The 18,935-nt window shown below is 31.6% G+C and overlaps 1 protein-coding gene across 1 annotated transcript in view; it reads left to right on the top strand.

Moving 5' to 3' along the window:
- The first annotated feature begins 229 nt into the window (after positions 1–229).
- Positions 230–18,935, top strand: part of LOC145280072 (translocating chain-associated membrane protein 1-like 1) — a 51,386-nt gene continuing 32,680 nt past the window's right edge. Inside the window, exon 1 of the mRNA XM_080131763.1 lies at positions 230–1,456. Within this exon, the coding sequence (XP_079987889.1) occupies positions 1,334–1,456 (123 nt within the window). The 5' untranslated portion in view covers positions 230–1,333. The remainder of the gene's footprint in view (positions 1,457–18,935) is intronic.

Raw genomic sequence — 18,935 nt, 5'->3', positions numbered from 1 at the left:
AAAAAGAATTTACTTCCCTTGTATTTTTCTAACTGTCGTTTTTTTTTTTCTTCGTCTATTTCATTCCTGGTAGATGGTTGGTTTATATTTTGATGAATTTCATTTTAATCTACGAAAAAATAAATAAAATTGTTTACCGTTAAAAAGTAAATTTATTAAACAAAAAGTAAAAATAAATTCAGTGTGTTGATAATTTAGTTCTGTCTGACATTTTATGTTACGTAACTTCATTCTCGTGTAAGCCGCGCCGAAATAAACACATTTCGACGCTAGTGTTAAAAAGAGCAAAAGTAAAAGATACTTATGCAGAATACGAACCGTCCTAAAATAATAACGTTATTATTTAGAAAGCCATTCTTAACATTAGTTTTTATTATTATTTTACAATTCTGTAGTTTCATCTAGCAATTAAATAAACACAAGATCCCGTAACAATTGAATTGAACTTGAAAATTCTATCTAAAAAATAGCACGGTCCGTATTTTCCGAATAGTACCAAATAAAGATGTATTCATTGTCACAAGATAGAGAAACTTACCGATACAATTAAAGTATGTGCACACTAAAATGAAAACTTAAACGCAAAATAAACACACTTGAGACATTAAAATAAATACGTTTAATGACAATTATTGCAAACAAAAATACGCTTACAATAGAGAACAACAGAAACGATCTTTCTTGCTAAAATGTTTACTCCCACTATTCCCGTGTCTTAATATTTGTTTTTCCCCTCACTATATAAATCTTCCTTTCAACGTGACTTCCTCTTTGCAATCGTCGCCATATGAGGAACTCTCTTTCTCTCTCTCCCTCGCACTCACTTGCGCTCTCTCGCTCTCTCTCTCTGTAAACGCACGGGCCTTCATAAGGAAGTCAATCGTTGAGACGGTGTTACTGTTGGATTTCTCACCGTCGCTACTCAACGTAAGGTCCTACGGCAAACAGCTTTCTTCTTTACAACTGTTCTCGTAAAACGTGTCTTCTCCAACAAGTCCATACAACAAATAGACTCGCCCTCTTTTGTTGCTGTTAAATTTTATTTTGATAAACAATCAACAAACCAAACAACAACAAAAAGGATTTTAACGAGAACAGCATTTAAAAGAAGAAGAAAAAAAAAAAAAAAAGAAAAGAAAAAAAAGAAATCGCCTTCAACTACTGTCGACCGACCAAACCAATACGAAGTCACCCCTTTGGTTTCTCTTACACGTTGACAAGCAAATAACCGGATTCTTATCTGCTGGGAAAGAAAAGGGATTAATTTCTTAAACGTCAACTTCTTCATCTATAACTTCGGAAAAGAAAGATCCCCCTCCAAAAAAAAAAAGAAATGGGTGTACGAAGACAGCGAACCAAGAACCCACCAGTTCTAAGTCATGAATATCTTATACAGAACCATGCTGACATAGTGTCTTGTGTTGCCATGGTGTTTATTGTTGGACTCATGTTTCAGGTAAACTTTTTAAAGGATTAAAAAAAAAAAATTTGTATTTTAAAACTTTTTTTCTATCACCAATTTTAAGCATTTCTTTGGCGATCCTTTATTTATTTTATTTGTTTTCAAAGTTCCCATTATTAACAAAAAAAAAAAATTTAGTACCCGGTTTCTTGTAGATAATTAATTCGTGTCGGAAGATGTCTTTGGATTATTTATTTACAGTATCATTTTAATGTTGCACAAACAATATTTCAAATAATTTACCTCTAAAATGCCTGGGAGAATACAAATTCATCCGGGATAACGCGAACAAACGAAACATTTAAAACTAACCTAAGAAATTATTTGAACAAAAAAAAAAAAATGGCATTTTAAACAATCCTCTTCATAAATAATCTAAGGTTTTTCGATTTTAATTTTATTTTGGTACTTATGCAGAAAAGATACCGTGCTATATTTTTTTATTTTTTTTTTAATTCAAAATGCGATTCTAGTTTTACCTAATCTTGTTTATTGAAGTACAGAATAGTTACAAAGCTCCCTTACTTCCGTAGGGTATCTTTGCATAAGTACCAATTATTTTTATCAAATGTTTATTTCTAAACAAATCTTGCGATTCCAACCCCCAATTATTTAAAAACTTCGTAATTGTCCATTACAAATCTAGACACGTTATTTTTTAAGAGACTTGCATATATCCTAAATCAAACGACTTGTTAAAATATAAGGGAAAACTTTGTTTTTGGCATTGATTATAGTCGTTCTGGTTCCTCGATGACATTCATTCAGGTTCGGATACTTCAATCAATATGAGTAAAAAAAAAAAAAAAAACTTCCTCAACTGGGACAATTTTGGTGTCCCAATCCAAAATGCATCCTCTCTTTGGAACTGAACTTTTTCCACAGTAAAAACAACCCTCTTATCGGCGCTTGTGGGAAATTTGAACCTGCCAAACTAAACGTAAAAGTTAGGTTATGGGTTAAAAAGACACTTCTGTAGTATAGAAGTGTGCTTTTATTAAACCTGCCCTCGCGAGGAGGTTAGTAAATAAGGACACTCACTACTTCTCGTGTGTAATATTAAAAAAAAAAAAAAAAAATACTTATTTGTAAAGAAAAAAATCATTTTATTCTTAAACGAGGAAAATACAACCAGCTTTACAAACTTAAAATAATTTTTGGTACTAGTGCAGTGCACTGCACTGCACTAGTGCAGTCACTTATTGATCCGTGTTGAAACAATAACATTATTATTTAAAGCCGTTCTTAACATGGGGAGAGGGTGTTTTGTAACTATTCTATACTTTAACCTTACAATTGAATAAAAAAAAAAAAACTTTAATTAAACTTGGAAATACGATTTAAAAATAGCGCGGCGGATCAGTAAGTGCACTAACACCAAAATTTTTAGCAAAAACGTGGATATTTTTTATTTACAATACTATTTTTGATAAATATTGCATTTTTTTTTTTTTTCTAACATCTGTTATTTGCATTTTAGAGCTTTCTCCCCTCCATCCTATGTTAAGAATGACTTTCTAAATTTGCATGGGATGTTAAAATGTACAAGAGCCCTCCCATTGATTTGTTTTTCTTTTAAATGTCCCGAGTGAAATATTCATTTTGTATTTTATCTGCAAGTGTGACCAATTCAAACTTCAAAATAATTCTCATACAAATTAAGATTGTGTCCATCTGGTACCTCAAATCTCGGACAATCTTTTTTTTTTTTTTTTTTTTCTAGGGTTGTTTCTAAAACAAATGTCCAATCATATTCAGTTTTATTACAAGTAATGACATTTTACTTAAGCACGATTAATTAAAACAATGAATTCTTCACTTAGTTTAAAGCTAGGATTAAAATAAAAACGAAAAATGCTTCCTCTGTTCTCTATTGGCGTTATAATAATTTAACAGATCAAATGTGAAATTCAAATATGATCATGTGTATATTTTTATATGCACGTGTACATTTCATTAGTGTATAAATAGAAAATTTGTGATATACACTGCCACATGTTCGTTTACGTTATGTATTTTTAAAGTAAATAATGAAATTGACGAGCAGTGAGCACTCACTGAGCACCCACTAAAAATCTCGTTTTACTTAAAGGTTTTAAAATCAGTGAAATTTGCCAGAGAATGAAATGTTTTCTATTTTAAGTAAAAAAGAAACTGTTTTAGTCTTCCGTTTAAAATTCAAACAGATTTTTTTTTATCGTATCTGTATGAGGACAACCGTTTAGTTTTCGAATCAAAACTTGCTGCTACGCCTAACCACACCGAATGGTAGACAACGAAACAGCTGACTGAAGATGTGTCAATTATTTTCTTGGCCTATCGAGTTGGATTTTCATTTTGAAACCGCCAGTATCAGTGACTGATCGAATTATCACTTTAAACGTAAATGAACCCTCTGTGTGTATTCTTTCCAAACTACATAAATTGTATATTAGTTTGGGAGGGTTCAAAAACTAGAGAAACAAATTTAATCCCAAGATCTTGATTTATTTATATATATATATATATATATATATATATATATCGCACACTTTACTTCTATTTAAAATAGACGAAAAACTGAACTAATTTTAATGTCTAAACTTGAAAGTTTAGTGTTCCAATGAGTTTTATCAAATTGCAAATACTGTTTTCAATGAAAAAATCAATTTCAATCATTTTAAAACTTTATATCTCGCCATTTATTGCATAGTTTTTTCTTGCATACTTTGTCACAGTCAGAAATTTGTTTTGCTTTTTGTCAATTGTCTCAGGACTTTCTTACTCTTTCACTATTAATTTTAAGGTTTCTTTTTTATGGCGTTAATTTTTTCCCCTAGTATTTTAAAATAAAATATTAAATTTTAAATTTTGTAATTTTTTATGCTTGCTCATCAGAAATGGTGTGTCCCTGAAAAAAATTAAATCGCTGAATCAGCATTAAGTTAAAATTAGCCTTTCTTGTGCTCACGGCCACGTAATTCTAGAAAGTTTCTGAAAGATTAACTTTTCATTTATCCATACATAAATTGTTTACCTAATTTGAATTTTAAAAAAGAAATAAATTATTTTTAAATTTTAATTTACCTCAGTTGACTAGTTCTACATACCTTTTAAAAGTTTTACCCCCCCCGTTCCCCCCCCCTGTACCAGGTAGACTATCAACCATTAATTCTTTTAAAGTTAATTTGTTACTGTAATTAACAGAATAATAATAATAAAAAAAAAAATGGAGGTGAAAAATGTAACCATCAAATAAGTGGTGGAGTTAGTCACTTTAAAATTTTACTAAATGACCTTATGGTGAGATACTTTAGTTACTAGCACCGGCGTCGTACAACAACTGTTTAAATGAGATTCTTTAATTTCACTTGTTTCAATTCTGCTGCAGTTTTATTTCATTTCGTAATGTGATTGGAAACTTAAGTCTAACATTTTAAAATATTCCGTGTTTAATTATTCTCTAGCACTCCAAACTCTTAAAAATAGTCTCTTTAAATTGCCTCCCTACTAGGACAGTGTTTAGACACCAGGTTGGTTTTTAATATAGGGAAAATCCAGCTCTCCAAAAGGGGCACTTTAGATTATGACAAAGTAATTGCCTCCACTGACCATTACTGAGGACCGAGTAGTTGTCAAAACAGATACTACGTTTTAATCTGTTACATTGTCAGTTGATAAAAATAAACTATGGGCGTTTAGTGGTATAGTCAACTAAATTATAATTACAAAAATATTTTTTAAAATCTAGAAACACCATTTATTTTTTTCGTGTTTATTTTGAATGTATTTTATGATTTTCATTAAACTCAACATTAACTCAAGTTCGGAGTGGCCATGCGAAAAAAATCTAAAATATACCTTTTTCTGAGAGCGAGAGAAAAAAAAGAAACTTGCGGAAGAAAATGAAGGAAACTGCATGCACTGCACAGGCCGTGATTATCGATTTTTATCGTTAATATAAAGCATAATGAAGTCTTTCTAAATTCATTTATTTTAAAAATGTCAAAAGAAAAATGGTTACACAAACGATCCAGTATTTATCGCAGTAAAACGTAGTTTATTTTTGTTTTTATTTTTTTGAAAACGTGTCAACTTTTTAACACGTGTCTTACTCCCCACCCCCACTTCAAGGTCCACGTCGTACATTTCAAAGATTTGTTTTTATATTGTATTTCTCTTGTTTTAATTTGTCTAGTTAGTATTCTATTTAGTAAATCTTATTCAAAAATAAATATGATTTATATATGTATATTTTCTGCCGATTCCATCTGTTGCAAACTAACTCTAACCCACTTGTTGTTCTTTTCGACTGTCGGCCGTTTGTAGTTCCATATGGAGTTCCGAATGAAGGTTATTGAAGAAACTATTTGTTTTGCGCTTTGAATTTAAACTTAATAAATATCAAATAATAAAACTTATATGGTTAATTGTTAGGATTGCTAAAAATATATAAATAAAATTTAAAAAAACAAAACTTGAATTGCTAGTTAAGTTACTTTCAAATTTACTGTTATTTAATGTTATTATTTTAACGGTGGATTGTCAATTGAATGATGAATATTATGAGATGATTGAAAATGATCATTGGGGTGTTTAATCACATGTCTTATGAGGAGGGTTTATTACAAGCATTTGACACAGGATTTGAAGAATATCCTGTTGTCTGCGGGGTAGCAGTTCTGTGGTAATGTGTTCCATGCACGAAAAGTTATTGGAAAGAAACTCTGTTTATGGAATTTCCTCTGATGTTAGATACAAGGAATAAAGAAAAGTTTGTTCAGTTGTGGTAGGCAGACAAGTACTTACAAATCTCTTACAAGAAGCAACCAGGGATTGGAACTCTTAAAATCGGTTGATCGCTTTTGATTTCTTGATAAAATTTAAATATTTTATCATTGTTACTTTGTCGGTATAACAATTGTACAAAAAGGATTTTTAAAAAATTATCAGATTGTAAAAACGGGAGGGAGGATAAACCATTCTTTAAACTTTCTATAATTTGCCTTTTTTGTCAAGAATTCAGGGGGTTCACTTTTTGCCAGTTAGAGGTTTGTTAATGGCATGATGCTCTGTAGGCGATTCCTTGATTCTATTTGTATCCAAAAGACTTTAGTATGTTTATGAAAAAGGGAAATAGTTTGAATATGATCCAATACCACTCATCGATGAAGCTTGACCGTTTCATTGTGGTCAACTTTAGCTTTCAGATAACTCTTATGTAACATCTGGTCTAAATTACCAAAAATATATCGCATAGAAAGTTTTTATTTCACCTTCATCTATCAAAACATAAAAATTGACACCATTCAAATACAGGAAATTCAGTAATATAATAGCGCTTATTTAAAATTACACCCTATTTTAAGACTAAATTGGGTCAAGGTGCACTGGTAGGTGCGTCAGAAACTTCGTGAAAAATATTGAATAATTCGACCCCCTGTCTTTCCAAGCTTATAACTACTCGAAAAATGTAATTCAAACCCTAATTTTTTTTTTTTTTTTAATTAAAAGACCAAGGTTTCATTTAAAAAAACAAAACAAAAAGCACGAACAACGTGCTTTAAAAAAAAAAAAAAAAAGAAGCTTTTAAATTTCGGACTTTACAGGTAAATTTCCAAAAAAACTATTTTTTATTTTGAATTAGAATATATTATTTATCTTAGAATATATATTTTTTATCTTCAATTTGTGATATATAAAACTTTGGTACATAAATTTACTTTTTAATAGGCATTTCAAAATGGGGGGGGGGGCGTGAATTAAAAAAAAAAAAACGTTTGTCTAAAATATTATATTCAGTTTATTGGAAAGAGCATAAAATTTCACATTGACCCTTGAACTATCGTAAAAATAGAATCAATAGGAAAATTGATAGATTTTTAAGGTTTAAAAATTGAAAAATACTGAACTTGTAAAATTCAATTAATTTCATTACTGTTTTTTAAAAAATAAAAAAATAATATTTCTATTACTTTTTATACAACTTTAATAGTTTATTTTGGAAGTATAATCCATAAAGAAAATAAACAACCCACTTTTAAAAGAGAAATTACGAGTTTTTTATATTTTATTCGCAGTTTCATGTTAGGGGTGTCAAAAATTCTGATACACCTAGTGCACTGGTTGTCCAACCTGCAAAGGGTGTTTATTCCGAAAGCCATTCTTAACATGGGAGGTTGAAAATAAGAAAAAGTACTTTCGGAATAACCCCCCACCACCACCAAATCTCCCATAAACACGCTTTGCAGGTTGGACAACTAGTGTACATTGACCCTAAATTGCAGGATGATCTTTATGATGTACATACTTGTCACAGAATGGAAATGTCATATTCCAAAAGTCACATACATTGATAAAGTAGTTTTTGTATAGAAAACTTTTTATGATTTGTAGTTATGTTAATGAATTATATCCATTACAAAACTGATTTTAATCTCTGTAGTTCAAATTGTCTCCCTTTTAGAAAACATAGCGGATCAAAACACTGTCTCACTTGGCAATAACATTTTATTTTCGTCTTTTTATTATTTTCACCCCAAACAAGGCACAGTGCCACTTTAATGTAGGGGGCTACCAACGGGGACACAGGTTTCAGGGATATTATGTAGGGAGATGAGCAGCAAGATGACTGTTCACATTACGTGAACTTCTGTATGTCAGTACAATTGGGAAAGCAGAATCCTGGAAGGGAGTTCCAAAGTCTAACAATTCTGGGGAAGAAACTATTGAAGTAGAAGGCTTTCTTGCATCTAGGGATCTCTACTGTCTAGACTTAGCTGCATGTCGAGTTTGTCGAGGGGGGGGTACAAGTACTTGTAGTTCGTCAACACATTCACCATTAAAATACTGGTAGAACAGAGGGATGCAATATTTTGTTGATGGGCCAGAGGCTGAAGCTTAGATAGGTTCAGGACCTATTGGGTTGGCAACTCTCTTTTGAACCCTGTCAAGGAGTGAAACTAGTAGCAGATGCACCAGCCTAAATGTGAAAACAATGCTCCGTACATTGGCGAATGGTGGCCTTGTAGAGGTACAGGATACTTTCAGGCGTAACTCGCTTTCTAATATGGTAGAAAGAACCCACCTTCTTTGCAGCGGCCTTGGCAATGCCACTTAGCAAGGCCTGAATGCCACTCAAGGATAAGGGTTAATGAATGATTTATGAGAACGACTTAACAGGAACTTTTTTACATTAGGTTTAAAAGCTACCATATTGTATTTAGTCAGGAAGCATACCAGCAGAACAGTATTCCAAAGGTGGGCAGTTCTGGGAAAGAAGCTTTTTTTATGGAATCTGCATTTACATTCAGGCAAAGAAAGTGGTTTTAGCTAGTTGAGTGTTTTTGAAAATTTGGCAAGAGGGAATCATAGTTTAGAGTTCAGATGAGCACTTACCATGAAAATAGTGATAGAGCAGAGACAGGCTTATGATGTCTCTTTCTGTGGGGAAGAGATTGCAAAGAAGAAAAATGGCATCACCTAGGTTTTGAAGCCAGTTTTGAACTCTGTCAAGGCAGGATAGGCATGCTGAGCAGCTTTGGTTACGTTCAAATATTTGGTAATGCAAAGGAAATGCTGCCCCCCCCCCTCATTGACAGAATTTGCAATTCTTCACAATTATGTAATTTCCAGTTTTTAGATATCAAGATTGTCTGCTCTTTTAGGACTTCGGGTTTTTAGTGCCCATCTGGCTAAATAATTAAACATGGTCAAGTAGGAATGAAAACCATTCTTAATATGAGGAAAGAGCAAGTGGGCTTTCATATTATCTGAAAGGAAAATAATCAGAAGGAACTATATCATCTTGTCTGTGCAGCAGAAACCAAAAATTTAAAAGAGCAGACAATCTTGACTAACTTTTAAAAAAATCTTTAGTACCCTTTTTTCTTTTTTTTTTCTCCAAAATTCCAACAAATCAGTTGTTTACTGAGAACTCTAAGGCAGGGGTTTTGAACATGCAGACAATCATCAGAAAACCATTTTTTTTTTTTTTTTTTTTTTCATAAAATGTTCCTGAGAAACCCTTCACTCCCCAGAATGAGTTCCTCAGGCGATTAGCAATAAACTAACTCCTTCTCAGAGAAGGTAAAGCTTGGGAGAGTGGATTTCCTAGAACTGAACAGAACCATTCCTCAGCAAACAGAGCTGCTGTCAAACTAATTTGTATTATAATTAGCCATTGTTTCTTTTGACTGTTTCTTATTTTGAATTATTTTCATAATGTTTCAGTCAATGTAACTACCAACTTTCTTAAGGTGTACCTTGAACTTGCAAAGACCCATGGCATAGTGGATAAAGTACTTGGTAAAATTCAGTTGTAAAAGTTACACTTCAGGAGGTTGAAGGTTCAATCATTGGTGCAAGCAGCATTCAAAATACAGTTACAAATTACTTAATACTTCTACCCAGTCATGACTGACCGAATGAGAATATGCTACCTCCGTGGATTAAATAAAGGGTTCCATTAGAAATTCTGTGTGGATTCAACATTCGACAAGATACGCCTGAAGAAGGTCGAAGGTTACATCAACTGAAACGTAAAAATAACTCATGAGAACAGTAGTCTGGAGAATCCAAATACAAATAAATATATATCCATTTTTTTTTTTTTTTTTTTTTTTTCCCCCCCCCGTGAAGATGAAAATGCTTCCCAAATTCTCCAAATAACACTGTCTACAATCCATTACTAATAGCTTTCTTGGGTCAGTTGGACCATAACATTTCACTTTCAGGAGTCTTTGTTCAGCATTTCGGCTCCAGAGTTCAGTTCTGATTTTCTCCGTTCTTTATAGCTGAATACTGAAACTGCTTAGTCAACAGAAATTTGATGCATCTATACAAATTGTGTTCATTTTTAAAAAATTTTTTTTTATATCATAGTTGAATTAAACTCTATTAGTCATCTTAGTTGATTGCTTCCTTTATTAAAAGTTGTTCAGAGCTATTTAATTTATTGATAGTCACTTTGGTATTTTAATTTATTGTCGACTAGCAGGGGTGCCCGGCGTTGCTCAGGTGTTTGGAGGTGTATGCTGTGCAAAAGCAAAAAAACAAAAAAACATGGTTAATTTTTTAAAAACTTTGACCCCTATTATGACCCCTTAAAATTTATTGTTTCGGGCTCAAATCACTTTATTAAGTTAGATCCAGGTTCAAGGAACCTATATCTAAAATTTCAAGTGTCTAGACCCAAAATTGTCGGAGTTTGGTAGAGTTCTTAAAGGTCAAATCGTTGAAATTTGACCCCTTAACAGCCAAATTTCTGGCTGACACCCGTCACATCGATTTTCCCAAATCTCAGTACCCGGTATTTCAAATTTCGAGTCTATAGACTAAAAATTGACAGTTATTGCGTAGGGAAATGTACACAGACAGACAGACACGTTCACTTTTATAGATATATAGATTGTCTAGAATTCTTTCAATTTATTTAAAAAAAAAAAAAAAAAAAAAAAAAAGTGATGACAGATAACTGACAAGTATTACAATTTAAGAACTTTACACCATGCTAGATTTATTTATTATTTCATTCTCCAATAAGTTTGCAATTTGTACCCTTATTTAGACTTACCCCAAATAAGGAATAGTGCCACTTTGCTGTAGGGAGGGAGTTGAGCAGCAAAATGTCTGTTTACATTACACTTTAACTTCTGCATGTCAGGGAAGTAGGAACCTGGGAGGGAATTCTAATGTCCAAAGGCAGAAACTACTAGAGTAAAAGATCTTCTGGCATCTAGGAATCTGTGTAGAGGTGGGATTGGAGGAGGGTATTTATGTTGGGAGTACAAGGGCTTGAAGTTCGGAGCACCTTCGATTAAAATATTTTGTAAAATAAGCACAGGGATGCAACATTTTGTCAATGGGACAGGAGTTGGAGTCTGGTTAACAGTGGGATCTATTAGGGTAAAAAAAAATGACCAACCCATCTAAAAGCAACAATTGGCAATAATTCTCCATACATGGGCGAATGGTGGCTTTGTAGAGGTACAGGATGCTCTCGGGCATCAGTAACTTTCTAGCATGCTAGAGAGAGCCCACCTTCTTAGCATTACTCTCAATGTTTTGTGAACGTTAATCTAAGGAGTTTGAATGAAGAGCTTTCAGGTAGTGAATTATTAGCCATGGCTATCGGTGGTCAAGAAGGTTTCCTGTAATTAAAGAAAAGAAGCTTAGTCTTGGCAGCATTAAATGTTACCATCCATTTCTGTCCCCCGTTCCACTACAAACTGGAGGTCTCCCTCTAAGGTTTCAGCCATTGCCTTAGATGTTCATTCGTTTTCCCCTCATGTCTGTTATAGTGTAATTTCATCAGCAAATATATCCATTTCTGAAACAATTTTATCAAGGAGGTCATAAAAGGAATAAAAGGTCCGAGAATCAACCTCTGAGGCACACCTGCATTTATATCATTTTGACGTATGACCATCGAGGATAACCTGGACTTTTCTTTAAGATAATGTTCACTTCACAAGTTGGCATGATGGCTTTAAGAAATTGACTTCAAAACAAGCTTATCTCTGGTCAGGTCTTTATTTAGCTCTCGTTCTCTCACGTCTATTTTTATCTTTTCTGCTTTCCTTGATCCTCCCCTGTGAACTAAACTGCAACTGTTCTAGATCTAACCCAAGAACTCTCCCATTCTTTCACTGTGCCCGTACCATTAAAGCCTCCTGTTTTATACACCTCTTCCTATATTGTCTAGATTTAATCTTCTGAAGTTATTAGAATTAAGTCTGTCTTTAAAACTTGCATTACACACCCATATCTTAGTGATGATTAGGAGGGGGAAGCCTTTCCTCACAAATAATTTAATAGATTGATTAGTTTAAACATTAAGATGCAAATTCATTTTTTTTTTTTTCTCCTCAACATAAAATGAAAAATTTTTTCCTATATAGTAATGGTTTCCACCCTCGATCATGTCTGCCAGGCCTATTATAGATATTGACTTGATTACAACTGGATTTAAATTATTATAAACCTTTTCATGTGGATTGATTTAGATTATGCAGACTACCATTTTCATCTTGAATATTATTCTCACATTTTTTGAAGTAATAATTGGGTCCAAGTGAACTTCTAGAAGTCGAAGGTTCAATCGTTTAATTACAAGCAATACTAATCTACCCTGATGGACTAAATAAAGGATTCCGTTCAAAATTTTGTACAAATTCCAGATTTCAAAATGCATTTGAAGATCATGTACATTTCTGAAACGTGGGAATATCCAAAATGAGAAGTCTGAATAAAAATGCAAAATCCTTTTTGTGTGTGCGTTTAACTTTTTTTAAACAGTTTGATTTTTTTTTTTTTTTTTTTTTTTTTTTATCAAATGTTTGCAGAAATTATTAGAATGCTTTTGATTTAACCTATAAATGTATATTTGCGCATGCGTAAAAGAGCATTTGAAATAGACATACCTGGCAAGTTCTTGTTTTATTTTTACTCTTTAGCGGCTATTTTTACCAGCTAAAAGTCGAATCAAATTTGTTTCACAGATCTGAATCCACTTAGATATCAAGTTTTCAAGTTTGTAGCCCAAAATTTGACAGGAGTTATGATAGACCGTTCCTCATACAGACAAGGTTATTTATATATAAACTTAGATCCTTTTAAGGGTTAATGTCCAGTGTTGAGTTGATTGTGAGAGAAAAAATCTGTATGCATTTAAAAAATGTTTTATGTTAAATATTATGACCTGAGAATTCATTTAGAGTTAATATTTTAAGCATCTGAACATGAGAAATACACACTTTAATTCTGTAAACATTGCTTAAAAACCAACATGGCCGTCTTGTAGACGCTTCATATCGTCCATGTTAATTTTAACATAAAAACGTTTTTAATGCCTCCAGATTTTCTCACAATTAACTCTATACTAGATTTAATGACATTACTTTTTAAAGATGTTTTTGATATAAACTTTTAAATATTTTACTTTCCGTAATCATCCAAATTCTGTCTGTTGTCTTTTCATACAATTAAGACAATCTGTTAGAAATTGATTCTCCATCACAAAGCACGTGAATCTCCTGTTGCTTTCTTGACAACATCAATATTATCCATTTTACAGTATATCAATAGTCATGGTATATTTGTGTTGCCAGATATAAACTCTTTAGTTTAACATTTATTGACTTCTTGAAACTCTGTCTCCCCCTTCCCCACCCTGCTTTGATTGATGTCTTTCATCTTACCTGTCCATACAAGTTTCGACTGATCAATTTGTTTTTAGTTAACCCTCTTTGTGATTTGGGCTCAACTTTTTGTTAGCTATTTCAATCTAGTATGAACTTGAAAACAGTCTGGAAAAAGATTACAATGGTTTACAAAAGAAAACTGAGGCAGTCCTAAACAGGTGTTCCGACCTAATTTTGTATGTGCTGATCTTGTATATGATATCCATTTTCACTCCTAATATATAAAGTTATCTTATTTGATTTTCAAATTAACAAATCAAATTTTCCTTCTGGCTAGCCAATTTTTATTTGATACTGTGCTATATTATTGACAATATACTAACTTATCTGCAGTTTATCTTAGAGATTACTTAGTCCTACCTTAATGATTGCTAACAGGATTGATTTTTAAATCATGTGAAAATAAAAATTAGGGGAGCAACTAATTTTAAATTGAAGTATATAATAGTTGTCTACTTTTTATAAATTAAAAAAATATGCAAGCAAATTAAAAACTAAAATGACTTTACTACATTTCGGGCAATGTTGGATAGGTACGGCTTGTACATAGATGTATATACTCCCCCCCCCAAAAAAAAAGATTCTGTTTGTCTACTGTACTGTGCATACTAATAGAATTTTTGTAGAAATTCCATGGTTGATTACCTACCTTTTTATTATTGTAAAAATGCTTATCAGCTTTTTAATTTTTTAAATAAAAACCTTAATTTATTATTGTAATTAAAATTTTTAAAAATAGTTTCTTACTGTGTAAACAAATTCTTCATTTTTGTTTAATGAGCATGAAGGTGGAAGGATATTATACCGATAGTTATGCCATTTTTATTTTTATTTACTTTTTTTTTTTTTTAATCAAGACCTTGGGGCCACTCTATAATAAGGACAGTGATCACCACAAGAGGACCAGAAACAATTAGCAGAATATTACTCAAGAGAAACTGATTTTCCAAAAGGGTGGTTCATTAACTATTTGTTTACATTAGACATGAAAAAGATCATGCTGTAGTTGTCTAGGAAGCAGTCTTGTGATATCTTGTTCTGTTAAGTGGGAGGATGGCGACACCTCCCTGTAAGAATTGAATTATCAAAATCTCATTGCAAATGACAACTAAATAAAGGTTGTAATGATGTCTATATTCGCAATGTGACAAGTTTGTAGTGCACAATGTATGAAAGAAAAATTGTGTATTCCATGTTCAACTTTGCCTTCAATTTAACATCAATGACTATTACGATCTAGAATGAAATGTTTTGTTTTTTTTGTTTTTTTTACATGCTATTAACTGGGAGAGGGGAGGCATATTGTGTCCAATTAATCGTGTATAATGACTCCTTTAGAATAGGTATTTTTTACTTCATCAAACAACTAAAGAAAAATTTGATCCGTTGGTTCTCGTTTATTTCAATCTCTGTTTCATGTTGATCCCTGTGTCCTATTCTTGCTGTCTATCTTTACACTTTTTATTTAGGATGTAACAATTGTTTTTGACATCACAATGCAGCACTACTAAGACTGAAAATATCTCCTGAACTAATATGCAGATAAAATCTAAGATTCACAGAAGGGCGCTCTCTCTCTCTCTCTCTCTCTCTCTCTCTCTCTCTCTCTCTCTGTCTCTCTTATATATATATATATATATATATATATACACACACACGCACAGGCGGAAAAAAGAAGTCCGCACTTGTAATTTATAGTTGCTTTATTAAATCAAATATCCCACACCCTATGTATTGAAAAAGATGACTATTTAACCAGCTGTAGTTAGTTGACATTTCCCAGAATTCAGTGTATTCATTTCAATTTTTATTTGGATTCTTTGAACTACTTTTCTCATCTTATGTGTTATTTTCACATTTCACACTAGAGATGAGAACAGTAGTTCGAAAAATCAAAAATTTTTATTTGCACGTTTTTAAATTTAGGAAAAACAACTTTTATGTTCAATTTAAAATGAGTTAAACCCAACCCCTTGCTAATTTTTATTTTTAGAAAATCACTGATGTACGTGTCCATTATGAAACCATGTTGTCTTTTAAAAAAAAAGAAAAATCGCTAAAGTCAATCAAGTATTTTTTTTTTTTTTTTTTTTTTTTTAAGTCCTCTTGAAAATGCGCTTAGATCCCCGCCCCCAATCAATACAAGGGTGCATCCACGATGTAATTCTTCTGTATGTACAGCTGTGTCATGGTTCACAGGTTCGTTAGCTTGTGTTTTGCATCAAAGGTTCCCCTTTTACATTTAGGAAATCCCCTGCCTTGGGTCAGTTAATTTTCTAATTGCTTCTTTGTCTTGACCCTAACTAACTGGTTATACATGACGCCCAGTAAATAAAATATTCTAGCTTTTCATGTGTCCCATGTCAATTAAGGATGGATTAAACTTCTAGTATCTGGATAGTTTGTTAATACTTAAATGTAAAGGGGCTATAACCAATTTATAGTCCCAATACCTTCATTGGTGAAACTAAGGACATGATATAAAATCTGTCACCTTTTTACTAGCATCCACATGTACAATTCTCACATTCATGGAGAAGGACTTTTCGCAAGCCAGGAAACGTATCTACTCATTGAATTACTGTATATTGATAAGATTTAATCCTTCCTCAGCACTTGACAATTCTGATCAACCTTGGTGGATTTCTTCCATTGTAACTACATCCTGTTTGAGAAACACCAGATCTTTCAGATTGCAAACAGCATAACAAAGTTAGCATGACTTTCACATCTTAGTTAGCCAAGTTTAAATCTATGAACGTTAATCTATTCAATGTCACATGATGCTAAGACAGGAGGTTGCCGCAGGCTTGTTCAAGGCTATCCTTCAAGAGTTTGGACAAAATTCATCCATTTTCAATTTCTAAAATATTTTTTTTAAGCCTAGCTGTTAAATTATTGAGGGAGGAGGTGAGGTCAGTTTCCTTTGTAAGTTTAATATGAAATGATCCTTTCCGTTTTGTAAATTTTATAAAGGTGTTTGTAAATTGGATCTCCTCAATCACTTTTCTAAAAATCAAAGAAAAAAGGGGGCTATTTTACTGTAACTTCAATAAATTGATATTATTCCAAAGAATTAATTTTATAAAAATTATGAATTTAATTGAGAGCAACCATTTAAATCGGTAAATGTGAACCCTCCTTAAACACTCTAATATCTGCTAATAATATAAAGCACAACTTTCAGCATTTTTTTTTCTTTTTAGGTCCATTGTCACATTTACTTGGCTAGTGTTTGTATTAGAGGAGGTGGTTTTGGTTTTAATTTTCAATGTAGAATTATCTTAATATTAGTATATTAAAAGGCTATTCTTGTATTCTGTTAAAAGGGAACCTGATAGAAATGTGCTGGATAAATTTGGATAGTTGAATAGAGTACCAAACCATGATATGGCTCTAAGTAACAACTTGCATATACATAACATGGAATCTGAATATGCTCCACATTAATCAACAAATAGTACTAATAAAAATAGGTAATCCTATATGGTTTAATCCCCCTTATAATGAGCATTCTAAAAATATCCCTTACAAATTTTACCACATTGTGGAAAAGAATTTCCTTCAACATAGTAAATAAAGATTAATAATAAAAACAATTGAAGGATGCTGTGGTTTGCTTGAAGCATTGTGCGTAGTGTGAAAAATTGTTTGAAGGCTATATCAATGCGGTTCGTAGGGAAACCTTGTGAACACAAGTTAGTATATAAAAGAATAATGATAATATTAGGAATTTTCAATATTTTTACATTTATTTACTGACATTATTACATTTAATGCGTTGTACAAGATATTAGGTATTGATATCCCTAATTTCTATTCTCTTCCTCACTAAACCGAGCTTCAACTATTATAGCTTTTAATAATGCAAAAATAAATTTGAAAAGGAATAATGGAGGATTGAATAACTATCCGACCTATTAGATCTCTCAATATAATTATAGAAATATAAATGAATGCCCTCTAGGAATGAAGTGTTTAGTTTTCAACCTAATTTATAAATGTAACATTGTGGAGGGAAATATTAGAACATAGGATCCACATAATGTTTTAAAGATGGGTATAGAAACACATCTTCTGTTAGAATTGAGGCCAACATGGATTTAACAACCCAACATTACAAGCTAGAGAATTATGCAAAAATTGAAATTGTCTGTTATAGCTAAAGCAAATATACACCAGCTGGTAAGTTTTAAAAATGTAACTTATGCACCCTTGAAACATGTCCAAGGATAATTTAGTTAATAAAAAAACAGGAACTTATGCAAAATTGTAGATTTCCAATTTTAGACCTTATTAATAACCCAAACAAGTATATTAGACAAATGGATATACATAATACCTTTGATTACATTAATTGATAAATATAAATTGAGTAGATGTATTTATTTAAAGAATATAAGTTGGTTCATTCTCTATACTTATGTATAGATTTATAGTTAACATGTAAATAAAGATATAAGGTAAATTATTCAAATTAAATGAATTGGACTATGATCATTTTGGGAATAATTGGTATTATGATAAAGAATCCTAACTCTATAATTATGAACATATTAGTACTACATTCTTTATAACTACCATTTATAAATTTATAGCTAGGTTTAGAAATCAATCAATATTCGTTTGGATATTTTTTCTTTGTAATTTATTCTGTTATTTAGTTAAACCAAGGAAATTTGTTTTTCTTGCTGTAAAATATTTATATTTTGATTTTTATGTTCCTGTCCAGAATTCCCCATATATTAAAAACAAAAATAAAGAAAAATCTGATATGCAGAGCTGTAACGGAATTAAAATATTGTTTTCTAAAAATCACAAATTTATCAAGTAGTTTTATTTTTAAATAAGTAAATAATTTTTAAGCAATTCATGAGAATTTGTAGGTATTACAGCATAAACTTTGCAAGTTTGAAATGTTAAGTTATCTTTCTTTTGCTTTTTGTAAAGATTGTTTTCATAAATCTCTAAAAAACAAAAACAAACAAAGGAAGATTATTCAACAATAATTCAAACTTGCAAAATTTATGTTGTAATACCTACAAAGGTCAGGTAATAAATCGCTTTATAAAATTTTATAAAAAATAAAACTAGTTTTTACTTAATTTTTGGAATATATTTTCATTACATCAGACATTTTTCTTTTAATATAAGGGGAATTCTGGGCAAGAACTTTTTTTCCCTCCATTTTCACATTATCTTCAATTCAAAAATGTGGTGTCTAAATCTGAGAGCCATAAAAAAGTAAGCTTTGTACCAAGATCACAGCTTTTTTGTAAAGAAAAAAAAAG

This window comes from Euprymna scolopes, chromosome 7 (genome assembly GCF_053919585.1).
Source record: "Euprymna scolopes isolate OS-2025 chromosome 7, ASM5391958v1, whole genome shotgun sequence".
NCBI classification, from domain to species: Eukaryota; Metazoa; Mollusca; class Cephalopoda; order Sepiida; family Sepiolidae; genus Euprymna; species Euprymna scolopes.
This window is presented reverse-complemented; position numbering and strand designations above follow the sequence as displayed.